This window comes from Elephas maximus, chromosome 16 (assembly GCF_024166365.1).
Source record: "Elephas maximus indicus isolate mEleMax1 chromosome 16, mEleMax1 primary haplotype, whole genome shotgun sequence".
NCBI lineage: Eukaryota > Metazoa > Chordata > Mammalia > Proboscidea > Elephantidae > Elephas > Elephas maximus.
The window spans coordinates 44,880,662-44,908,013 of NC_064834.1; the positions used below are offsets into that span (position 1 = coordinate 44,880,662).

The 27,352-nt window shown below is 36.2% G+C and overlaps 1 protein-coding gene across 12 annotated transcripts in view; it reads right to left on the minus strand.

Moving 5' to 3' along the window:
• Positions 1 to 27,352, minus strand: part of LOC126059565 (protein FRA10AC1) — a 58,583-nt gene that overhangs the window by 25,458 nt on the left and 5,773 nt on the right. For 9 of the 12 annotated variants that reach the window (XR_007513449.1, XR_007513447.1, XR_007513445.1 and 6 more), the window contains 9 exons: positions 22,949 to 23,025; positions 21,818 to 21,901; positions 20,954 to 21,038; positions 19,051 to 19,096; positions 17,823 to 17,951; positions 16,631 to 16,673; positions 14,300 to 14,418; positions 9,735 to 9,773; positions 2,231 to 2,309 (listed from right to left, as the gene is read on the minus strand). Coding sequence is in view for 3 of the 12 variants with exons in the window: in XM_049855328.1 (XP_049711285.1) it covers positions 2,231 to 2,309; positions 9,735 to 9,773; positions 14,300 to 14,418; positions 16,631 to 16,673; positions 17,823 to 17,951; positions 19,051 to 19,096; positions 20,954 to 21,038; positions 21,818 to 21,901; positions 22,949 to 23,025 (701 nt within the window). In the remaining 9 variants the exon portion in view is untranslated. The remainder of the gene's footprint in view (positions 1 to 2,230; positions 2,310 to 9,734; positions 9,774 to 14,299; positions 14,419 to 16,630; positions 16,674 to 17,822; positions 17,952 to 19,050; positions 19,097 to 20,953; positions 21,039 to 21,817; positions 21,902 to 22,948; positions 23,026 to 27,352) is intronic. The other 3 variants (XR_007513450.1, XM_049855327.1, XR_007513452.1) reach the window with 2 other exon arrangements.

The window sequence follows — 27,352 nt, forward strand, 5'->3', positions numbered from 1 at the left end:
CTGCAGTTTTCTACTACTTTGAGTACAGCAAATATATGATGTTATTTAGAGCCGTAAAAATTTTATCTAAAACAAAGAATACAATTCTGAAGGGAGATGTTGTTGGATTATAATGTATCAAAATAGTATGAAAATTGTAAGATACTAAATAAATGTTGAACCTGGGTGGTGTAATGGTTAAACACTCAGCTGCTAACCAAAAGGCTGGAGGTTCAAACCCATCCAGTGGCTCCACAGGAGAAAGACCCAGTGATTTGCTCCCATAAAAGACCACAGCCTAGAAAACCCTGTGAGGCAGTTCTACTATGTCACGTGGGGTTGCTATGAATAGAAATCAATTGAACGGCACCTACCAACATAAATAAATGTCAATACTAGAAGCCAGAGTGGTTCAATGAAAAGAGCATGGGCTTTCAAGTCGGAGAGTTTAAGTGCTAACACTGTCCCTTTATTAGCTCCGTGTGCAAGTTATTTAACTTCTCTGGACTCAGTTTGCTTATAAATTAAATTCCCTCATAGAGTTGTTGCATGCATTAAATGAATGAACAATTCCTTTTCTTTTTTCTGGGAACAGGGGATCAAGCTGGACAATCAAGCTGGGTAGCCTACGAGTCTTTTTAGAAAATGTTCTTTTAGGTCAGATGTCCACAATGGGACGCCATCTTCTGGTTTCAAACGATTGTGAATTAATAAAACCACCACAACTATGTTCAAATTAAAAGAAAAAAAATTAATTACAGAATTAAATAAAGCTGATTTAAGAATTATCTGCAATTTGATATTCCCTGTCCTATTATCCCTTTTTACTACAATGACAGCAAAGTGAAGCAGAACTTTAAAAATTATAGTAAGAACTTAAATATATGAAATTGGTTGAATCTCTGTGTGGATTCAGATGTTTAGTACTTGATCAATGTCAAGTCTTTATAAGGTCACAAAGAATTTTTGATTATGAAAGCCTTTTTAGGACTCACTCATATATCTTTATTGCCTAAAAAAGCAAGTTGATTTTTTTAAAACCTGCTCTGTCATTTTTAACTATAAACTTCCTTCAAGAGGAAGTCACACTGTTAAGCACTTAATTTTAACTATAACAGCAATTTTTTATTTACACCAATAGCTTTTTTATAATCTCATCTATAATGACCACACACTTGGGAATTCTTCATTTGGCTGAACAAGAAGGTTAAGGCCCCAGAAAAATCTTACTTCAGAGGCACAGAAAAAGTAATCTTGTTGAAATTCTCCTTCCAACACACCTGAATTCTATTAAACTGAGACGGTATCATACAGTTAGCAAGCTGTTTTATAATCAGCTGAAACTAATGACTTACAATTGATTCAACAGGTCTTTTTCTATTATGAACCCATATGCCTAGGGCCTAAGAGAATGGGACTAAGATTTATCGAACACTTCCTATAGTATAGGTATTGTACCAAGTGCTTTATATTATTTCATTTAACCTTCAATAAACTCTATGTGGCAGCTATTATTTTATCTTCTTTTAATGAAGTTCAAGTGATGAATGTCCCAGTATATGACAAGAGCAGATAATATTCCAGCCCATACCCAGACAGGATTTTCTTGTCCAATTCCACAGCAGAGAACAATGAGTTTTCTGCCTTTAGGAGGATAAAGGTAGATACTGGCAAGTAAACTTCTAAACCCAAACCCACTGCCGTCAAGCCGATTCTGACTCATAGCGGCCCCATAGGGTTCCCAAGGCTGTAAATCTCTACGAAGCAGACTGCCACATCTTTCTCCCGTGGAGCCTTTGGTGGTTTCAAACCACCAACCTTCTGGTTAGCAGTCTATTGCTTTAACCACTGTGCCACTAGGGCTCCTTAGTAAACTTGTAAACTGTATAAATCTTCAAGGTGGGTTCCCCTGTGTCGGTTTATGATAATCAGAATATCATGGAATAGGCTGCTTTGGAAGCTAGTAAACAGCCCTTTTCTGAAGGAATCTTAACAAGGATCAGAGGGTCATCTGTTAAGGCAAGCTGTTGAAAGACTTATTCACCAAGATGAAGCTAGATAGATTAGCTGTTTACAGCCACAAACAATGGCTAGAAATAAGCTCTAATCTTACTAGGCCAGGTGGTCCCTGGCATTAAACAGACATTCACAATGCTGAAGTTTTTCATTAACTGCTATCAAGAATGGCTGTGGTCACAGCGTCCTACACTGATTTACAAGGTATGCATTATTCATTAATATCAGGACTTACTGTGATTTTTCATCTGTCTCTGGGAGTGGGCCCTTCCAAAGTTCAGATTCTGAAGCACCTTCTTCTTCATCAGAGTTTCCTATTCATTTTAAAGAGATTTTTAAAAATGTGAGTACTATATTTAAAACATATTTTGAACTACCCATCACTGCAATTAAAGTAACTTTGAAAATAACTGCCGTTTAGCTTCAACTTTTATGGTTCTCTGAAAATTTAATTCACTCTCTCAGACATAATAAATTCTTTTTAAAAGTAACTAAATAAATAAGAGATACCAAAGTGTCTCCACAAAAAGGCCAAAGACTTAAAGTCTCATGGGAAACTTCTCAAGTTACACTGAGTTAAAGTAGCAATTCTAATATTAATTCTTGTACGGGATTATCTCTTGTAAAGGAATTCTCTTTGATTTAGTATTCCTCCTTTTATTTGCCATACAAAAGGCATGCAGTTTAAGATTTTTGTAGAACAGTTACATTAGGATTAAGTCCTCGAAAATCAAACTAGAACGTAAGACAAGCTAAAACATAGAAAGAAGTTTGTCAAATATTTTTTAAAGTTCATGCACATTACACTGACTAGGAGAAGCTGTTTCAATGCAGAAAAAAGCATTCTCACACACTGTTGGGAGTGGAAATTCTGTAAAACTCTTTCTTAAAAAAAAAAAACAAACCTGGTAATATACATCAGTTTAAAATGCACAAAGCTTTTGACACATCAATGCTGCTTTTAGGAACTTATTTACTCATAATAAATAAGTACTTCATATATATGTACAAAGATGCTTATTTCATAATAACAACAACAAAAGGAAACCATTTAAATTCCCATCTATGAGGAATTAAACCAAACCCAATGCCGTCAAGTCAATTCTTACTATTAGTGACCCTCCAGGACAGAGTAGAACTGGCCCATAAGGTTTCCAAGGGGCGGCTGGTGAATTCAAACTGCCGACCTTTTGGTTAACAGCCAAGCTCTTAAACACTCAGCCACCAGGGCTCCTATCAGGGATTAGAGATTGGTTAAATAAATACTATACAGCTGTTTAAAACAAAACAAAACCATACCATATCTATATACAAAAAGTGTATGTTAAAAATGTGTGTGTATATATGCACATGCAAATGTCTTTAACATAATTTGGAATACCCAACACACACATAAAAATTTATATAGGTATTAGAAATGTGTAAGAATCAAATGAACTCAACAGTAATTATATTACCTGCGGGCCTGGAACACACTTATTTTCTATCTTAAACATTTCCAAATTGTTCTATTTTAAACAATGAGCATTAACTACCTTTAAAATCAGTAGAAACAATAAAGATACTTACATTTTGAAAATATAACAAAATAAACATGTTTCACATGGATCATCCTATGTTAGTCAATCAAAAATTATAAAATACTGAAAAACGTATTATGAGGCAATAAAATCATTTGCCACAAAGTAATTGCATTAGCAAACAATTCCTCTCCAGTAATGACCAGTAGGCTAAAAAGAAGCTGACACAAATCTGGTCTTCAGTACAGGATGTGCCTTAGTTAATAAACATAACACAAAAATAAAACACCGTTGATTTGTAGCAGTGGTTCTAGTCTTTCATCTGTTGGACTTCGATCTTTGAATCAATGTGAACGTCTGAACTTTGGTCCTAAGTGAATAATCTATTCTGGCACAAATTCTAACGAAAATGGCAAAAAAAAAAAAAAAAAAGACTGCATTTCTAATGATCTACGTACAATGACAATAAAATTATAAAGCCTTGGGAACGAGAGTCCTACTAGTAACAGCCAGCACTGGAACTGCCAGTGTCCCAAATTCAAAATGTGAATACAAAAAGTCCTCTACTCTTATTATTATGGAAACTAATGTAAAGTCAAGAAAGTAGAGAAGCACTGAGGCTTAATAAAGCTATTACTATGGTGTTACTTTGTTAATGGTGTCAGAGAACAAACCCTACAAGTCCTCTAAAAGCCAGCAAAGATGGGAAGGCCCTGATGCTAATTTCAAAGGGCCTTACAACCACCTGTTTTCTTGTTCCCTCCCAAGAGGACTTCCCATATGCCAGCTTTTCTATACCAGTTTTCTGATGAGACAAACCAATTTTACTAAAAACGTTTAGGATAACATTATAAAATAACCCTCTTTGAAAGACCACACACTGAAAATGTGGCCAAATATCCTTGGAAAACCAAGTCCACACAGAACAGACTAAATAATCTTTCAGGTCCCTTACGACTCTATGAATCTATAAAATCCTGCTTCCCTGAAGGTGACTGTTAACTACAAAATTATTCCTGATAATTGCTACAACCTGCCAGAGGTGGGCAGGGCGTTGCTGAGGAAATGACAGCTGGAACAATGGGCACCACAAAGTGATATTACTGCACCAGTGTCAAATGTAAGCAGTAATTATTGGCAACTGTGGATCAGAATTTAAGTCTTTGACACTCTGAGCTGTAATGGGAACTGGGAAGTTATTTAACCCAACCCTTGTCTAATGAACCAATCTCTTACTGCAACACCCCCAATAACAAGTGGCGGTCCAATCTATGCTTGAACATCTTACTACTTCCTAGGACAGCTCATCCCTCCTTTTAGACTGTTCTAATTGACAAGTTTTTCTTTAAATTAAGCCAAAATTTGGTCTCTTTTATCCACAGACTCTAGTTCTGCCAACCAGAGTCACCAAAAATAAGTTTACTATATAGCAGTTTCAAAAATATCTACAGTTTCCATGTCTACTCTCCCTTCCCCTCTCATTCCTTCCCTCTTCTCCAAGCTGAACATGCACAGTTCTTCCAACATCTTTCCTGTGAGACAATTTCTAGTTCTTTCAACCTGGGCTTCGAACTGGTGTCAGTTCGACCCCCTGCTGAGAATGTGCCTTTCCACCACGGATATACTGAATCAGAATCTACAGTTTAACAAGATCCCCAGGTGATACTTATGGATCCCCAAGTGATCCTTATGTATACAACAGAACCACCTGGGGATCTTGTTAAAGTGTAGATTACAATTCAGTATATCTGGGGGTGAAAAGGCAAACTCTCAACCGGGTATCAAACTGAACTGAACCTGTTGGAAGCCCTGCTTTCAACACTTTGGTTGTTCTCTTCTTGACTTGTTTCAGGTTTTCAATGTTCCTTTCAAAGTGTGATGTCTAAAACTTGAACACAATTTTCCCTAACTTGGCCTACTGAAGAAATGGCAAAAGTCTCCAATTATCATGATAATAACAAATAGACAAGTCAGATTTTTACAGACTTAACTTTTGATCTGATCAATTCTAGGGAATAAATAGAATCTACTTTTACACCACTTAATTTCTGGTAGTTTTCTTTTCTCTGATATAACAATAATAGTAGTTACAGGTTATACGTCAGGCACATGCTTTACAAGTATGTTACCTCATTTAAAAATGTATTATATTAAAAACACACTTTGAATCACCTACCATTGTGATTAAATTAATAATCCAAGAAGCAGGCATCTTTATATCCAAATTAGACAGAACTGAGCCACAGACAGATCAAATCATTTCATGTGAATTTGTATAATGTATCTGCCAAAACTAGGGTATAGAGAGTGAACTCACATTTGATTCCTTGATAATTAAAAGGCACAGATTTTGGAGGTACAGGCCGTGTTTAACCCCAGTACTGCCACTAACTATTTAACCTTAGGCAGTTCAATTAAATTCTCTGGGTCCTGGTTTTATCGTCTGCAAAATAGGGGTATTATATGCCTATTATTAAGATAAAATGAGGTAAACACAATTAAAGCACTTGTCATTGTGGCTTCAGTAGGCAATAAACAAATGCAAGTTAAAATTATTTTTCCCCATAGAAATGGAGTTTTTCTTCATGGATTTTGTTTTAATAATCCATATGTTCAATGGGGCTAAAAAGGCAACTGGACATTATCCAAATGGAAATGAGTAGGAAGAGCAAAATTTGAGGTCAGAAACTGCCAACACCACATAAGACAAATCACTGGTCACTTGAGAAGGTATTTGGGTTTGAGATAGCATAACAGTGTACATGCCTCTTACTTGTTATGATAAACAGCATTCTGGTTGCTAAACAGATAGCAGGTCACTTTGAGGGGAATTACTTGTTTCTTCAAGAGCCAAACTAAGTTAGACGTTCTTCAGATTAGGTACAATCTTCTCCCCTCTCCTACGACTAAAGTGTGACCTACTGAGGAGAGGTACAAGAGGAGACTTAGGTCTCTGTCTGGAAGGTGGGGGAGACTTCAGAGGGCTGACGGGAAGGACAGTGGGAGAAGAAGGAAAAGAGAATGAAAGCATGCATATAAATGAGTGAGTTAAGAACTGTGCACAAAAGATTTTTTAATAATGAAAAAAATTGGAATTGGAAAGAGGGAATTTTTTTTCCTCTGCATTAAATACAAGCATTATTTCCACATAGGCCTTCCTATCTCTAAATGTTAAGTCCCACATTTTTCATTGCAATGTATTATTGGAAATGGCCAAAAACCAAAATTAACTTTTCCATTTTAATGTCTGTATGCTTTTGTTTACATCTTTATATCTACTACTTCATCCCAGATAGCATTTGTGCATCAGTCTCATGCCAGCGTTCTAGAAATATCACTACATTTTACCTAATTTAGAAGAATGAGCTACTGATAAATTAAGATTCACATGGGGAGAAAGGAAGTATCAGTGCTTTAGGACACTTCAAATATGCTGAAAACAAAATCAGCATGGGCGAAATAAATTATAAAGAATATGCTGTATTTCTTCCCACTTTGATGAGTGGCATCTGGGGTCTTAAACGCTGGCAAGAAGCCATCTAAGATCCATCAATTGGTCTCAACCCACCTGGAGCAAAGGAGAATGAAGAACACCAAAGACACAAGGTAATTATGAGCCCAAGAGACAGAAAGGGACACATAAACCAGAGACTACATCAGCCTGAGACCAGAAGAACTAGATGGTACCTGGCTACAACCAATGACTGCCCTGACAGGGAACACAACAGAGAATCCCTGATGGAGCAGGAGAACAGTGGGATGCAGACCTCAAATTCTCGTAAAAAGACGAGACTTAATGGTCTGACTGAGACTAGAAGGACCCTGGAGGTCATGGCCCCCAGACCTTCGGTTAGCCCAAGACTGGAACCATTCCCAAAGCCAATTCTTTAGACAGGTTATTAGGCTGCACTATAAGACAGAAAATGATACTGGTGAGGAGTGAGCTTCTTGGCTCAAGTAGACACATGACACTATGTGGGCAGCTCCTGTCTGAAGGCAAGATGATAAGGCCGAGGGGGAGAGAAGCTGGCTGAATGGACATGGGGAATACAGGGTGGATAGGAGGAGTGTGCTGCCTCTCATTAGGGGGAGAGCAACTAGGAGTACACAGCAAAGTGTCTTTAAGTTTTTGTATGAGAGACTGACTTGATTTGTAAACTTTCACTTAAAGAGCAGTAAAAAAAAAAAAAAAAAAAGTAAGTTAGCATAGAGTTTTAGCCTCGTACGTATATTGATACATATAAGCTTGGCTTACAAACAATATTTTTGTTATTAAAACTAACTACAGGGATAACCAACCAAAACCAAACCCAGTGCCATCGAGTCAATTCCGACTCACAGCAACCCTATAGGACAGAGTAGAACTGCCCAACAGAGTTTCCAAGGAGCGCCTGGTGGATTTGAACTGCCGACCCTTTGGTTAGCAGCCGTAGCACTTAACCACTATGCAACCAGGGTTTCCAACTACAGGGGTATTTTTATGAAATAATAAATTCTGCTGAAACACTGCAAAAAAAAAAATTGCTGTATTTCTAAACTACAGAAATACCTCCCACTGACACCTCCCTGTCCATTAACTTTTTAAGGAGTATCTAAATACTTATATTTTTCTCAGTGCAACTTTCTGATTATTGAGCACTTAAAATTTCTCATTAAGAATTATACTAAAATAGTAATGACGCTTATATTTGAGCTGTGGGCTTTGGAATAATTGTTAATTTTTTCCCTGAGTTTCCCACAATAAATGTACATTAAAATCAGGGGAAAAAAATTAATCCTTAAGCCTATAATCTTCCAGAAACCCTGGTGGCATAGTGGTTAAGAGCTATGGCTGCTAACCAAAAGGTTGGCAGTTCAAATCTACCAGGCACTCATTGGAAACTCCACGGGGCAGTTCTACTCCATCCTATAGGGCTGCTATGAGTCGGACTGACTCGTTGGCAACCGGTAATAATCTTCCAAACAAGCCTAGAAGTCTCAAATTTCTAAATTTCTATGAAATAAATCCAAGTATTATAAAATGAATTAGAAATGCTATTGAATTATACTTTACTGTTAGGCCTTCAGCTTATTGCAAAGTCTTTAAGAAATTCGATATTGTATTTCTGTTGAGATTTAGTTAAACCTGTTTGCTATATTGCAAACGAGTGCCTCCTCCCCCACCCCAACCTTTATGAACCCATCGGAGATTCTACTCTCAAAACTCTGCCTGGAAAAAACTGTCATCCTCCAAATTCTTTTTATTATCTGACTGGTACAACTTACCATTTTACTCTTTGCCTCGGTTGTTAGGAAAAACAGTGATAAACTTGTGATCTACCTTTGCAATTATGCAGGACTTTATGGTATACATTTGTCTGTAACAATTTTACTTCTAGCTTTACTTTGGTATTCTATCTTATTTTTCATTATTCTGATTTTATCTTTACCTAAAAAAAAAAAAAAACTTATTGTATATATTTTTGTAAGTCACTGTAAATACTTTTTGATATGTTACAGGAAAAAAAGGAATAAAATATACAGCAAAGAGTCAATGAAACCCAATCTGTTCTTATCCAATCTGGTAAAAACTATAGAACTTATTCAAAAACTAACCACCAGTAACCACTTGCCAATATTTTCCTTTTCACATACAAACCATATACATCTCCTGATCAGTAAGAATCAACTAAATGACAGAGATCACTTAGACTGGTATAATATAAGCAACATGCCTTAAATCTTAATCCTCTCCCAATTCTTTTTCCATTCCAACCTCACCCCTCTCTTTCTTAACATTACCTAATGTAAAATTGAAATGCATTTCCATTGTATTTACTAAAAATTTTTTTCTGCTCTCTATGCTTAAAATTAGAGACTTTGAAGGGTTCTTAATTAGGGAATAAATCATACACTTTTAGTCTTTTTTCTATATTTCCCACTTTATATGGAAACCCTGATGGGCGTGGTTAAGAATTTGGCTGCTAGCCAAAAGGTCGGCAGCTCAAATCCACCTGGTGCTCCTTGGAAACCCTATGGGGCAGTTCTAGTCTGTCCTATATGGTCGCTATGAGTCGGAACAGACTTGATGGCAATGGGTTTAGTTTTTCTGGTTTTTACGCTAAAACAAGTATCAGAATAAATATCTTGCACATCAGAGCCAGATACTATTCATGGGAAAGCCAAATTACAAATAACTTGAATCTACACATTTTTGTTAAATAAACACTTAATACTTACTATTTACAGAATCTCCTGACTCCTTGGAGGATGAATGTCCTAAACAGGAAACAGCACTATTTTATTAAGAATCATCCTGATGTTGTGCAATAGTTGTAGCTGTACTTTTTCTCCAATGTTCTTGTTTGCTTATAGTTTCATAGACAAGCACTGATTTTTCTGATATGTCATGTTTCTTGGTCTTATCTCCCCCCTCCAATTAAAATGTTAGGGTCTTTTAGACAGGAATCATATCTTACACTCTCTCTCGCATGGACTTGAATACCTAGTACACAGCTTAAAAAATAATAAGCACCTGTAAAAACTCTCATATTGTTTTTTCTTTTGTCTTTGGAGATACTCAACATCTGAAAGTAGGCAACAAATAAGTACTGCTTATATTCACAATACTCGAAGTTCATATTACACAGATAAGAATTAGTTCTTGGTAACTGGATAACTACACATACAGTTACGTTATAAAACAAAAATTCTCAGCTCTATAATGGTTATTAGTGAGGCAAAAAGAAAGAAAAGTACTGAAGATCTAGTAAAGTAATTAAAAAAAAATTACAGCTGTACAGAGCCTCCTGCAATGAGTCCTCACAGTAAAAATTTATGAAGGCTGTTTAAGCAAAAAAAAAAAAAAAGACAATTCCTCCAACCTCCCTGGATAGGAAGTCTCATAAGTCGAAGCTGTCACATGAAGAGCCCCTTTAAGACCTGACTAAGAGCGTGTAGGAGTCCCTGGGTTGTGCAAACCATTATCAACTCGACTGCTAGGCTGCTAAGCGAAAGGTTGGAGGTTTGGGTCCACCCAGAAGTGCCTCAGAAGAAATGCCTACTTCCAAAAAATCAGCCCCTGAAAACCCTATGGTGCACAATTCTACTCTGACGCATGCAGGATGGCCATGCGTCAGAATCAACCCTACAGCAACTAGTTGTTTTTTTTTTTTTTTTTTAAGAAGGCTTGAGAACTGGAGTATAGACCTCAATGACAGGCAAGGCCTCAACTGCAGCAGTTGTTTTTTCATTCCTAATTATGTCCTAGTCATCACAGAGCAAATAAAAAAATAGCTAAGCTTGAGGTGGCAACAGAAGAAATTTATTCTTCCCTGCCATCCCCTAATATGGGGAACATGAGAACTGTTTCCAAACATCCAAGTCAGTAGATAAAAATGAGGTTAGGTTTACCCTGGGAGGCCTACAGTGAATCCTTTCAATCATGATTTCAGAGTTGATCTCTGATATTCCTTTCAACTCTGAGAAACTGTGGTTGAATTCACTGATTCACTAATTTATCTAACATTAACTGAAGGCCTGCTATGTGGAGCAAGCACTGTACTAGGAATTGGGGATAAGAGGATTATACAAATCACATAGCCCCTTGCCTCACAGAAAATAAATTATTCCAAGGGTGATATATACATGTTTCTAAAGGAGAAGGCGCAAAGTGCTATTGAAATGTGTAACAGAGACCTAGCCTCGTCTGGAGTGGGACAAAAGGTACCACAGAGGGCCTTTCCAAGAAATTGATCTAAGCTGAAGCCAGAAGGATGAGGTGGCCTTTGGGGAAGGAGTGGTGGTGAAAGGAGAAAGATTTTGAACTTTTTACCAAGACAATCTACTTAAATATCTTCTTCTGCCCTTATATCCCAAAGCAAACTCGTCCTCAAACTCAACGGATTGATCTGTCTGTCTTACTTTTCCTATCTATTCATTTAGCCATTGAGTCATCCACTTGTCCATCCTTCTATCCATTATATTATTTGACATTCTTTTAATGACAGTAAACTGAAGAGAAGTTCTAGGTAAGAGCCCTGAGAAACTCCAACATCTAAGGGTCAGAGTGAGGGGCAACTGCAGCCAAAAGAGGCTGAATAAAGGCCAGAGAGATAGGTGGAAAACAATAAAGAAGGGTATTTTGAGGAGAAATCGTCAACAGTTCAAATGCTCCTGAGATACTAAGCACTTACTAATTACTCTTCAATATGAGCCAAATTAAGGTGACCTGGCAAGAGAGAAGGAGCCCTGGTGGTGCAGTGGTTAAGCACTCAGCTACTAACTGAAAGGCTGGTGGTTCGAACCCACCAGCTGCTCCGTAGGAGAAAGATGTGTCAGTCTGCTTCTGAAAAGATTTACAGCCTTGGAAACCCTATGGGGCAGCTCTACTCTGTCCTACAGGGTCGCTGTGAGTTGGAATCGACTCGGCAGCAACGGGTTTGGTTTGGTTCGGTTTTTGGCAAGAGAGAAATCACACCAAGATCAACCTAGTTCTAGAGGATCCCAGATAAGAAATAAGAGTTCCACACTGTTTTCCTAGAAGTTTGATAAAACTTTTGTCATTCTTGTTCTGTACCATAGGCGCTGAATAAAAGAATTACCTCCTGGACTCTCTGCTCTCAAAAGTGCTCTGAGAATAAATGAAATCACATGCATACGTATGTATAGGCTGAAAAGCCCAGCACCACCCCGAACCTGAATATCCAGCTACTAACTCCTCTGTTTTGAAAGTACTGAATACAATTTTACAAGGAAGACATTAGTTCTTTAATTTGGAATGTGGCATGATTAACATATAATACTACTATGTTATATGAACATAATGCAATAATTAATGAAAAATTTGATATATTATCTTACTAAACACCAAAAGATTGACAAAATTTTAAAAATCAAGTGCGATTTTCACATTAATTAAAATTTATTTTAGAGTTGAGAAATGGTTAAAATAGAAACTAAAAGGCATGCTGTTTCAAATACCTTTTCTCAATAAACAATAGAAACAATATCTTACCTTCATCATTCATTGATTTCCCAAGCTACAACTTGGTGATACTACATATGCTGGAATATATAAGGACTGACTTCATAAGGAATGTATCATGATATGCAAGAAGAAAAATGCATGAAAGGGTACAACATATCTAATTATCTTCATAGCTGGAGCAAGGAAGCCCTCTCTTGTCCAAGTATTACATTAACATTGGCCTGAAGCTAATTCAATCTCAATCTCACATTCTCTATTTATTTTAAGTCTGTTTACTGTTTACTCCCGATAAGTTGTAGCCAATTTGGTTCTACTTTATCATGGACCAAAAAAGCAACGAAAAGAAACCTTCATCATAGCTAAATATGTGCTAGGTACAATGCAAAATGCTTACGCACACTTATCTTATTTCGACCTTTCAACAATCCTGAGGTAGGTACAAATGAAGAAACTGAGGCTTAGAGAGCATAAGGATTCCTGAGAAAGAAGCAACTTGCTGACTGATGGATTTGAATTGACTAATTATTTACTAAGGATATGTGCACAGAATCATGGTGGGTTCTGAGGACACAGACATATATCAATCTCTCTTATTTCAGAAAGCTGATAAGCTAGTATGAAAGTCATATAGATTACTACACTGAAAACACAGTGTTATAAATTTATACTCCATCACAGATTATGTATTATTTTACAGTGTTCAAAGCACCTTTCACATTTGTCATGGATAGAATTATGTCCCCCCAAAAATGTGTGTTATCAATTTGGCTGGGCCATGATTCCCAGTATTGTGTGGTTGTCCTCTATTTTGTGACCGTAATTTTGCATTCAAGAGGGTTAGGGTGGGATTGTAACACCCTTACCCAGGTCATACCCCTGATCCAATGTAAAGGGAGTTTCCGCAGGGTGTGGTCTGCACCACCTTTTATCTTTCAAGAGATAAAAAGGAAAGGGAAGTTAGCAGAGAGGAGGGACCTCATACCATCAAGAAAGCAGTGCCAGGAGCAGAGCGCATCCTTTGGACCTGAGGTTCCTGCACTGAGATACTCCCAGACCAAGGCAAGACTGATGCATCACAAAGACCTTCCTCCAGAGCAGACAGAGACAGAAAGCCTTTCCCTGGAGCCGGCGCCCTGAATTTGGACTTCTAGCCTACTGGACTGTGAGAAAGTAAACTTCTCTTTGTTAAAGCCATCTACTGGTGGTATTTCTGTTATGGCAGCACTAGATGACTAAGATAACATTCTTATTTGATTCTCCTGAATGAGCTTGAAGAGTGTGGAGGCCCCTACATACATGAGGAAAGTAAAACTCAGGAAGTTCACAAGTCTGTAAGTGACAAAGCCAGAAGTCAGCATCCTGTTTATGTTATACCTCCTGCCAAAAATTAATCAAAGCCAACCTTGTCTTACAGCGCCAGTTGTTGCTATTGTTAGTTGCTACAGAGTAGATTCCAACTCATGGCAACCCCATGTGTGCAGAGTAGAACTGCTCCATAGGGTTTTCATGGCTGTGACGTTTCGGAAAGAGATTGCCAGGCCTGTCTGGTTCCAAGGCTTCTCTGGGTGGGTTCCAACCATTAACCTTTTGGCTAGTAGTGGAGCACTTAACCGTTTGTGCCATCCAGGGGCTCCATACAGCTCCTGTAAGCCACTGTAAATTTGTATCTTAATTCCCAACCAGCTTCCTTTCAACTACTCTAATAAAACAAAATTTTAAATACATGTGCCAATTACATTCTACATTTGAGACTGTGTCAGATTACATTTAACATTCACAGATGTGAGTAGAGACTACTTTGTAACTTCTCATTTACCTCTGTCCTTGTTTTTGGAGGGTTCTTCATCAGAAGATAATCTGGATGTTTTATGGGACGACTCTTCACAATCTTTTTTGGTTTTACCCTTTCTGTTTTTTAACTTGACTTCTTTTTTCCTTTATGTAAATAATAAACAATAAAAATTAATTTTTTGAACTTTTACAAAAAATAAAAGCCAATGAGCAAAAAATAAAATCAGTGAAAGTACTTGTTTTAAACTATAATTTACGTAGTGAGAAACCCTTAAAGAGGTCTATAAATATTTCAGGCTAGCATATTAATTAAGATAGTTCTGTAGGATAATGAAGCCTGAACATTCTGAGACAAAGAATTATTTTTTATTTTTTATAAGTTCTGTATACAACCTAAATTCTAGTTATACTTATGTCCTTTTTATATTCTGTCATATAGTCATTTAAAAGGAATTACAAAAACAAATTTCATTTCCCTCCACATAATTCACATTGACCTATACTCTGAAAAAGCACACAAAACGTGAAGAAGCTGCTATGACAGCTCTAAACCACAAGTAAGGAGAAAATTCTTAAGAATAAAGAAATGTAGTAAAAGTATAAGGAATGAGGGTGGAAGGGGCTTGTTAACTGCTATGTCTACTTTAGACCATTTATCCTCCTACTTCTGTAGTTTTATCACATCTGACTTTACAAGGTCAGTACCATGGTAGACATAGAATTAATTTTAATAGATAAAAAAAAGAAATAGTAAATAGGACAAGGCAATAATGCTGAAATTGGCACTGGGAAGGAGGATAAAGACACAAAGAAGCAGATTACTTTCAAGAGACTTGTTTATCAGACCTTCCAAATTAAGGGGGCACAGTGGTTAAGAGCTATGGTGAACTATGGCTGCTAACCAAAAGCCTGGCAGTTCGAATTCACCAGCTGCTCCTTAGAAACCCTACACGGCAGCTCTACTCTGTCCTGTAGGGTTGCTAGGAATTGGAATCGACTCGACGGCAACAGGTTTTTTAATTTTTTTGGTTAGTGACAGATGCTACAATACTATTTAAGGTGGTAACCACTTTTTGCCTCTTTTATAAGAATCATTTCACTTTTGATTTAAAGCTAAAAAAATCAAGATAAAAAACACCAGATTTCTTTCAGTGTCACTGAAGGAGAGGAGAAATAAAGGTTTAGGTCATTTAAGTCATCTAAAATATTCTGCTAATTTTAAGAATAAAAATTTATTATTTAATATGTAATAGCTAGACTACTAAAGTAAATTCATAATAAAGCTGATTATGAAGTTAATATGCTTATATAAGACATTTTATAAAGTCACAGAATCTCATTATTAAGACTTTCAACTGTTACTCAGAACATGTAACCTGACCACCACAACCATACAACCATGACAGGTCACAAAGACTATGTATCTAAACATTTTCAATGTTGGAAAATCCACTAATTTTTATTTACATGCACTTTCATTTAATCCTCACAATAATCTTAGTATCCTCATTTTTACAAAGGATAGAATTCAGTCTTACAAAGTTAAGCAGCTTGCCCAAGAAGTCTAGTGAGTAGAGCAGCTGAGAGTAACACCCAGGTCTGTATAATTTCAAATTCCATGATCTTATCCTACACTGCACAGTGCAGGACAATGGTATCCTCACACACTCAATTGAAAAAAAAAAAAAAAACACACCAAATCCATTGCTGTCGAGTTGATTTCAACTCATAGCAACCCTACAGGACAGAGCAGAACTGCCCCATAGGGTTTCCAAGGAGTGCCTGGTAGATTCGAACTGCGGATCTTTTGGTTAGCTGCTGAACTCTTAACCACTACACCACCAGGGTTTCCACACACTCAATAGGGCAGATATATCCAAGCTCTTCACTAGGAGCCTGATTTTAACATTTGGCATGAATGTGAAAAAACAAAAAACCCAAACCATTGCCAACTAGTAGATTCCAACTCATTATGTCTAATTCTTTTTGAGAACGATAAACTCCAATTGAAACACTGTTTAAATGAGACAGAAGAACTACTCTGTGAAGATCTGCTTTACAACACAGTTTCTAAGAATATCTTCATGTCTGAACATCGGCTCCAAACTAAAAATTCTAACATCTATTTACCACCCTGCACAGACCTTCACATTTAAAACTGCTTGACTAGCAAAGGGCATGGTGAACTTCCTGTTCCCTGGTTTATGCACTCATACAGTAATACCTGGTATCCTCTACAACCAAACAATTCAACATCAACCACCTCAGGCTACATTTAGACACTCAGTGCAAGTAAATGACTGTGACCAAGACTACTACTACACATTAAAAACGATGTTTTAAAAGACAATATTACCTGTGGTGAAAATTTAATTTACAGGAACATTCTTGGCATAACCCTAAAAAAAAAAAAAAAAACAGAGACCACTGAATTGCAGAATTTGAGTAACTACACTGCTACTCTTAATGTAATAAATTCTCATTTTCCTTATATTCCTTTACTATAAGACATAAAGCAAATAATCTGAAGAAAATCTGATTGCTTCACCTCAAAAATGCATTTACATATGTAATAAAAACAGTATCAGGATGCTTGAGGAACTGAAAAGATTCTAACATTAGATTAGAAAGGTATGCTGTCAATTTATGCTAAAAACAAATTGTGTTCAGTAGGTAGTAGATATCTAACAACATTAATGTGGGTAGAGTCATTTCCTCTGAAGTACTCTAAGATTTCAAACGGAAAAGAGCTTTTCCGATAGTCCCACAACTGTGGCCTTTTCTTGTGCCTTAATCTCAGTTCACATTGGCTGAATTTTCCTCATGAGCATTTCCAAGAGGAACTCAGAAACCAGTCTGTATTGGTGTGCATCGAGTTTCATGAGAGGAAATTCTTGACTTCTATCTACAGTAGGCAGAAAACTCCGAGGGCATATATACTTAGGATCCAGAGAAGTCCATCCATCATTAACATGATGAGAGGGGAGAAGCAGATGACTAGCTAAGTCAAGACTAGCTAAAAAGGAAAAGGAAAACAATAAAAGGGAACGACAGGTTCTAAAATATGCATATTAAGGGAAACTGCTGTATTCTGGGGCATATCCCTAAGCTTTTAAGACTGACAACAAGAACAATTATGCCCTCCTAAAATTTTTTTATGGACGCTGTCAAAAAAGAGTGCATTTACTTATTATCCATACCACAATAATATGGCAATGTCATCGGTTAATTGAAATTTTACATGGCCTTTTTGATACTTTGCATCTTAACCACGTAATTTGACGACATTCTTAAGTTAATGGGAAGAGATCTTCGCTCTACAAATCACCAGTTTACACTTGGCATTAGGATTGTTTCACCTAAATGTCACCATAATGCTAAGAACATAAAAATTTTAGGCTCAAGAACTCTTGAGACTTAGAGAAGCTCTGAAGAAAAGACTAACTTCCAGGAAGATACATTAAAATTTTGAATTAAATTTTAAATAGTCTGTACATTTTTAATTCTAAAGGATAAGTTAAAGTTTGGAGATATCAATCATATCTTACCTAACATCAACTTACTTAATTTAACAAGTGCATTTCTCTTTTCACCATGCTCAATATAACCAAAATTAACTTCCCAACTCTTTAAGCCTTCTTTTACATCACAACATTTATTTCCACAGAAAAACTGACCTGCAAAAAAGGAAGGAATATTAGCTATGATAGTTGGTGACAGTATTTAAATGTGTAATTTGGTCTTGTCTTTAAATTTTACTCTCAAAATACACAAATTCTTAGCTTTATAAAGTCAGCATCAAAAAACTACTCACCACAATAATTATAGAATGCTGAAAAGTGTATATGAGTATCAAATCAAAAAGCTGAACCATTTAAAAATAAAATCAGTCACAGCAATTCTTGTTTGATAGATTGCTCATTTATATTTAGATACAGAGCTTTAGTGACTCCCTGTGAGGGAATCTTCACTTTGGAAGATGTGAGTACTAAAGAGTGCACTCACTAACACACTGAAAGAATAAATGCATTTTCCAAAGTATATGCACTTAAGCCTGGGTGAATCCTTTTCAATACTTAGTATTAATATTAAAATTACTATCTTTAAGTACTAATAACATAATGGCATCTACTTTAACTACTAGCATAAATGGTCAACTAAAACACATTTTAAAATTCTAGCGCTTTGACATGAAAATACAGTAAGTAATCAAACCTGACACTGTAAATTTTAGAATCACTCGACACTAAAATAACACACTACCACGTCCATTATGTAACACTCTACAAAAAAGGACTAACACTGATGATCCAAGAGAAAAAAAAATGAAGAAACTACCCAATAATTATTTAATTTGACAGCAGAAAACAAGATCAAATTTTTCTACATACATTCAAAAAAAGAATTTATATCCCTAAATAATATCCAATAGAAGCAAACCTGAAGCCAGTAAACCCTTTTCAAAGAGAAGTGAAAAATTATTAAAACAAAAAAGCACTAGACCCAGGTGGTTTTACAGGCAAGTTTCATCAAATCTTCAGGGAAGAGTGTGATCTCATATAAATCGTTGCAGAAATTAAAGTAAAAATCATTAAACCGTTATATTCTGAGCTGTGCTGATATATCATAAATACACCTTCTCTAACCTTACTTTGGTCGATAATCATTCATTGTATAAATTAGGAATCATCTTACCCAATTATTTCGATTCAATAATATAACAAAATAACCTGTATTCTGTTAAAAAGTAAAAAAAAAAAAAACCTCAAAAATTACCTTTTCCTGAAATGACTTCTTTTTCTACTCTCCATCTAAATCCAAACTGATGAGAAAAAAATTACACTGTGTGCCAAAATAAATTCAAACATTACATTTAAAACTATATGTAAATCTAAACTTGGAGTCAGTGATTGACATAATGACATTTACCAACGGAAAAAGGAAACTTAATTCCCATCATGATAGCTTTTTCTCCTCTTATAGGATTCTAGGTACTTGAAAAGAACTTTGAACAAATACCAATATATCTGTTAAGGAAATATTTTTTTCACTTTCAAACTACCACTACCTTAAAAGTTACAGATGCCAGGCTACAAGATATCTAAGTTAATAAATAATGGATACCCTGCTCCACGATACTGACAAAAAAAAAATGTTACTTAAAGTTCTCTAAGATAGTAACAGAACCTAACATCACCGACTTGTTCATTCTTCTGGCAGTCCATAGTATATTCAGTATTCTTCACCAATACCATAATTTAAAGGCATCAATTCTTCTTCAGTCTTGCTTATTCATTGTCCAGCTTTTCCATGCATATGAGGCAACTGAAAACACTATGGCTTGGGTCAGCTGCACCTTAGTCCATAAAGTGACACTATTGCTTTTTAACACTTTAAAGAGGTTTTTTACAGCGGATTTGTCCAGTGCGATACACCGTTTGATCTCCTGAATGCTGCTTCCATGGGTGTTGATTATGGATCCAAGTAAAATGACAACTGGACAACTTCAATATTTTCTTCCTTTATCACGTATTGCTTATTGGTCCAGTTGTTGAGGATTTTTGTCTTCTTTACATTGAGGTGTAATCCATACTGAAGGCTGTAGTCTTTGATCTTCATCAGTAAGTGCTTCAAGTTCTCTTTGGCTTTCAGCAAGCAAGGCTGTGTCATCTGCATAACGCAGGTTGTTAATGAACCTTCCTCCAATTCTGATGCCTAAAAACCCTTTTGGACTAGACATGGTAAATAACTAGTACAGAGACTGGAGCTGCAAACCTGAGTGCAGAGCCAGTTCATAAGAAACCAAGAAAACTTTTGAGATACACCAAGTGTGTAGGTTTTTAAACACTGGATACAAAATGGACACCATATTATCCATAAAATATTGCAAAGAAACACACATATTCGACCCTACTGAAAAAATTATTAAACCAATCATGGTTCTAGTGAGGTCTAACTATTTAAACAAAAAAGAAATCCTTATATCTTTTTTAAATCTAACATAGCTTCTGAAATAGGTTGTCTTTCTTAATATAAATACACACTATCCATAACATACATGTTTATGCAACATTCCCTCTCCTCCTATTTCTAAATGAGACAGTCTGTCCCTGGGTCACCTTCTCCAGCTACAAGTCTGAAACTGGAGCTAGGAATAAAAAATAACTTGAATTAACTAAAGTAAGATATAATGAGAGAAAGGAAATCTACCACTACTAATTACCAGTGGTAAGTTAACTTTTCTAGAGTAGACATATTTATGTAACAGAAGATGTATTCGCCTCTTCATAAATTTCAATCAGTTTGGGAAAAAAAAAAAACTATCAATTTCAAACATCTGTGAAAATAAAAAAAAACATCATTCTGTCGTGTCATATTATTCATTATAATCACAGAGGAGCTAGACTAGAATCAGCATGAAACAGGATCCAGCAACCACTTGTGTTTAATTTTAGACTTTTCATGCCTCAGCTCACAAAAAAGCATCCTTATCCAAGGAAACCTTTTCTGAATTCCTTAGTTGCAGAGGTTTAATGGTCCAAATGACACCCCACAGGTGCAAGAAAACTTAGGCTAGAATTAGCATCTTGAAAAGAATAATGTAGGACATGACAGTATAATAAAAATTAATATTGTTCTTGAGTAAGAACCTCCTTCTATAAATATTCTGAAGGCATACCTTATTTTCCTTGTATCTACTGAGATCTCCTATGCAGTATTCCTTGAATAATTTATCATAGTATTTCTTTGCAAGCCTCTTCTCCCTAGATCCATAAAATTATAAATACTACACATTAAGAAATCCAACCAGTTTGCTACCTGGAAGCAATGTCAAATAAATAACATATAATATAAATATTAATGTTTTAAAAGAGGCCTATTACTTACATGTACATAGAATATCTAGATATTAACTATTAATAGTAGTTTCCTAAGGAGAGAAACTGGAGGACTCACAGTCAGAGATGAGAGAAAGATTTTCTCTCTGCTTTTTATCCTTTGTAACTTTTGAACTTTTAAAAAAAACATTTTCAGGGATCACTTTTCCTTAGAATATTTTAAAAATTTAAAAGGAGGCATACAGTAGCATACCATAAGGCAACATACAGTGAAACCTGTGAGAGCCGGAGCTCAACAGGACTGCCTTGTTTTCCAGGTCTTGCAAGTCTTCCGCCTATAACAGGGTGCAGTCATCACTTTGCTATTGCTCATTTTGGTGGAAAATATTTGAGTTTTCCTTCACTGACAAGTTTCTGCCTTATACAAGTTCCAGTTCTCACAAGTTTTAATGTACAATCTTGCAAAAAATGTGATAAATTATTTTTTAAACACAAAGCCAAGCAATGAGAAGTCAGTTAAAACTGCCAAAAATGACCAAAACAATCAAACCAGGTTCAATAATCCTAGGCATGGTTATGTCCTGAATTCAGAAATCTTCTATGAAGGGGCTGAATGCCCTAGATGAGTGACAGAGAATACACTCAATAGCACAGAGACGGAACTGCAACATTTGATGTATTATGCCTCTGATTGTTAAAATTACCAAGTCATGTCCATTTCATCCTCCTCATTCCATAGGAATCTATGATTTTCTCGTATGATATCCAAGTCTGTTTTGTCATTTTCCCTGGAAAAAGAATTTAAATTCGGTACAAAAACACAATTAGTCAAATTTAGGTTAAAGAGTTCTGTGAAACTTTTGAAAACTTGAGTGAAAATATAGTACATGAAGATAAACACTGTTGTAGGTAGGTACGTATATGTATATAAAACTATTCCAGTATTTTCAAAAGGTACTTTATAGAGCGCTGCTACAGAAGCAAGACAAATGGATAAGGAAGCCATCTGGTTCCAATTATACAAATGGTGCTAAGTTACCAATGCTAGGATGACAAACCTGAATAAACACTAAATGAATAAGAAAATGTGAATAAAAATAAGTTTTCGGATCTAACCAAAAGTCAGTATACTACTCTGTTTTTTAGAAAATATAAAACGTTCTCCGAACTTCATTTTACTACAGCTTCCTAGGAATATGAAGTAAGGTAGGAGGAGAGCAGACTGGGATGATCTCTCAAGAGAAGGCTCTTAGAGTTTGAGGGTAGGGCAAGGGGTTATTGAGGGATGTAGGCTAAATTGATAAAAGGAGGTATCTTTGGGTAGATGAGATGGTACTAAGGTTTGTTAGGGCCTTTCCAACTCTAAAAATTGGTAAGTCAGAGAAAAAAGTCCACACAAAACCAAGAGGTGCTAACAGCAAATCCTCAAAGTTGGGAAAAAATTTCATGTGTGAAAAACACTACAGTGAGGTTTCTTGTAATGCCCTTTTAAAAAACAACCACAAACATTAAGTTCTAAAAAGTTCAATAGCTCAAAATTCCTTATTAAAAAATCTATTGCATAATCAAACTCTTAAGTCTTTCTCATATATCCTGTTACTGCCACCGCAACAGGTGAGGAGGCTCCTGAGGAGGGCCTGTGGCTGAAGAAATGGTTTCATGAAGGACTACTTAGCTAGAAGCTGTGGACAGCATCCCTATCTTAGGGATATAATAAGTAAAATAGAATAGAAAGCAGGGGAGAGTAGCCAAATCAGAAAACACAATAGCTGCAGGCCTTTAATTAAAGTCATCCATACTCCCCTCCCATTCTTGTAAATGTCATTGATACTTACCCCAAACGCCTAAAGTCCTCCTTTTTGCCACCATAGTACAAAATATAATCATTTACAAACTTTGTATGCCTTTGATACTGAAATGAAAAAAATTAAGGATTTTATACACTCAGGAGTTGTATTGTGTTTATATTACTGAGTGGAAAAAAAGGCATAGTATGGGTCCAGCTGGATTTTTTTTAAAAATATGCGAATGTGTTCTACACATGCTTATATTTAAAAAAAAAAAAAAAAACACATTTGAATTGTGGTGTGGGCAAAGAATACTGAATATACTGTGGACGCCAGAAGAATGAACATATCAGTCTTAGAAGAAAACCAGAATGCTCCTTAGCTGAGAGGATGGTGAGACTTAGGCTTGCTTTACCTTGGACACATCATTAGGAATGACCAATCACTAGGTAAGGACATCATGTTTGGTAAAGTAGAGGGTCAGCAGAAACGAGGGAAACCCTCCATAAGATGGACTGCCACAAAACTCACAATGATGGACTCAAACATACTAATGATCATGAAGATGTCACAGGACCAGGCAATGCTTCATTTTGTTATATGTAAGGTTGCCATGAGTTGGAGCTGACTCGACAGCAACTAACAACAACTAAAGTATTGCAGATGGACAGACATATAGATCGATGGAACAGAATAGGGAACCCAGGAACAGACCCATACAAACATGGTGATTTTTGTCAAAGATGAGAAGCGATTCAACGGAGAAAAAAAGGATTTATCAACAAACCGTGGAGCAACTGGATATCTATAGGCCAAAATAAATAAATAAAATAATAATCTCTACCTAACTCTGACACCTTATAAAAAATTAACTCAAAATAGATCATGGATTTTAACGCAAAAACTTGAAACTTAAAATGTTTAGAAAAAAAATATAGGAGTGAATCTTTGGGATCTAGGATAGAGCTAGGCAAAGAGTTCTTAGATCTGACACCAAAAGCACAATGCATAAAAGGAAAAACTGATAATTTGGACCTCATCAAAATTAAAAACTTTTGCTCTGTGAAAGATATGCTTAGGATGAAAAGACAAGCTACAGGCTAGGAGAAAAATATTCTAGATACAAGTCTGGCAAAGGACTAGAATGTAAAATATTATATAAAGAACTCTCAAAACTCAATAGTATAAAAAAGTCCAATCAGACAGTGGGCAAAAGACATGAACAGACATTTCACCAAAGAAGATACAAAGATGGCAAATAAAGACATGAAAAGATATTCCACATCATTAATCATCAGGGAAATGCAAATTAAAACCACAATGAGAGATGACTATACAGCTATCAGAAGGGCTAAAATAAAAAAGGGGGCCAACATCAAATGCTGGCAAGGATAGAGAAATATGACTACTCATACATTGCTGGTGGGAATGGAGAGTGGTACAACCACTCTGAAAAAGCTTCAGTTTCTTAAAAGACTAAACATGCAACTACCATATGATGTAGCAATGCAACTTGTGGGCATTTGTATCAGAGAAATGAAAACTTATGTTTACATAAAAACTTGTACATCAGTGTTTACAGCAGCTTGATGTGTAATAGTCCCAAACTGGAAACAACCCAGATGTCCCTCAATAGGTGAACAGTTAAACTGTGGTACATCTATACCATGCAATACTACTCAGCAATAAAAAGGAATGAGTTATTGATGTTGTTGTTGTTACGTCCCGTTGAGTCACTTCCAACTCACAATGACCCTATGCACAACAGAACAAAATGCTGCCCGGTCCTGCACCATTCTCACAATCATTGTTATGCCTGAGCTCACTGTTGCAGCCACTGTGTCAATCCACCTCATTGAGGGTCTTCCTCTTTTCCGCTGACCCTGTACTTTGCCAAGCACGATGTCCTTCTCCAGAGACCTATCCCTCCTGACAACATGTCCAAAGTATGTAAGACGCAGTCTCACCATCCCTGCTTCTAAGGAGCATTCTGGTTGCACTTCTTCCAAGACAGATTTGTTTGTTCTTTTGGCAGTCTATGGTATATCCAATATTTTTCGCCAACACCACAATTCAAAGGCATCAATTCTTCCTTGGTCTTCCTTATTCACTGTCCAGCTTTCGCATGCATATGATGTGATTGAAAATACCATGGCTTGGGCCAGGTGCACCTTAGTCTTCAAGGTGACATCTTCGCTTTTCAACACTTTAAAGAGGTCCTTAGCAGTAGATTTACCCAATGGAATGTGTCATTTGGTTTTTGGCTGCTGCTTCCATGGCTGTTGATTGTGGATCCAAGTAAAATGAAATCCTTGACAACCATAATCTTTTCTCCTTTTATCATGATGTTGCTTATTGGTCCAGTTGTGACCAGTTATTGATACATGCTAAAAACCTCAATGACTCTTCAGAGAATTAAGCTGAGAGAAAAAAAGCCAATCCAAAAGCCTACATACTGTACGGTTTAGCTTATATAACATTCTTGTAATGACAAATTATAGAAATGGAGAACAAATTAGAGGTTGCCAGGGTTTAAGGACAGGATAGGTACAGGAGCGAAACAGGTGTGGCTATAAAAGAGTAACATGAAGGCCCACTTGTGGTGATACAAATATTCTATATCCTGACTTTATCAATTTAATATTCCGGTTGGGATACTGCAGTAGAGTTTTATGAGGTGTTGCCACTGGGGGAAACTGGGTGAAGGGTATATGGGACCTATCTATATTATTTCTTACAACAGTATGTGAATCCACTATTATTTCAAAACAAAAAGTGTAATTAAAAGAAAAAATAGGTGGCAGGTCAGATTTGGTCCACAGGCTGCAGTTTACCAAGCCCTGTCTTACAGTCTTAGTTTCATACCTACAATATGAAGGTTAGATTAGATTCTCTCTCTCAATTCCCTTCTACCTTGAATTTTCCCAGACTCTGAGTATTTTCTGCAGGTGACATTAACTTACAAAAATCCTGTACAAACAAGTAGACATAGCCACTGCCACCCCAGAGGGCCTGTCCCTTATGCCTACTCCTATATCTTTGATTCCTGTAAGCTGGGGCATTATCAGATCTCCTTCCACAAATGTCCGACCCTGATGCCTGCCATATGAGGTTCCCTATATACCTGAAACTCCCAGCTGCTACTAATTAGATCCAAGGATATGATTAAGACAGGTCAACTTTATATCTCATTAATAGGCTCCTGTGTACCTAACTTTTGTTTTCTTGGGAACACACCAAACAAGTATACATTTAGAACACAATTCTTTTTTTTAACAGTAGTGATGTTTGCTTTTTTTAAGTAAAATTTTCTGTTTTAACTAAAATTGTTAATATATAAAATCTATCATACCAACAGAAAAATATTCATATCATATATATTTATAGTTTTAAAAAGAATAAATGAACATCCTTATACTTGCCACTCAGAAATGTATGTCCCTTCCCAGTTACATGCCCCTCTCTCCATCCTGGGGATAATTGCCATCGAAACTTTTATATTTCTCACTCCTTTGGTTCACTTTACAGTTCATACATAGGCATCCCTAAAGAATATACTGTTTAGTTTTGTACATTTTTAAACTTAATAAAACTGGAATTTACTGTATATCACTAATTCATATTTAAGTTAAAGACTGTTCACATACAGCCAATCCAACTTTTCAGTAAGAAAAGCTACAAAAACATATTTAAAGCACCGTATTAAATGTAGATAAAAACAGAAACATTTTAAAATCACACATACACCTTAGATATCTTCAACTTCCCCAACACTTAATCCTCCATGTATTATGTACAGACTTAGGAACTTCAAAATGCTAAAGGAACAAGTGGCAGATGAGCTCCACGAGAAAGCTAAGCTGCTGGATACAAGATATGAGAAAGAAATAGACTGATGGCACAAGAGTACTGCTGTTACTTAAAGAAAAGTATTAAGAATGATAGCAAAGTGAAGCAGGTGAGTACACGTATGGGTGTATCTAACTGAAATAGTATAGGTCTTACTTGGCCTCTCATCATTCTCCAATATTTCCAAAAATAATAAGGATGGCCTGTAAAAACAGCATCATAAGCTAACTCATGTCTTATCTAAAAAAAGAGTCCTATCTAAAAGTTGAGCTGAGACATGGCTACAACACGTAGAGCTTAAAGATAGCCTCGAGTCATACATGAGAGGTAAAACCAGAGCAGGCCTGGGAACAGGCTACAGACAGATCTAATTTTAAATGCAAGTTTTGCAAAGACCTTAAACAGCCAAGAACCAGGTATGAAGAGAGTAAGAGTAAAAATGGGACTACAGATAAGTGTAGAAAAAAGTTGAAAAAAATGTCTGCAGGCTCAACGACTTTGTAAGTCTATTGACAGAACACTAGCAATATGTTTTATTATTTTTTTATCTCTAAATCTTTCTTATATATTAATAAGAGAATTGCGCCCAAAAGTATAAACGGC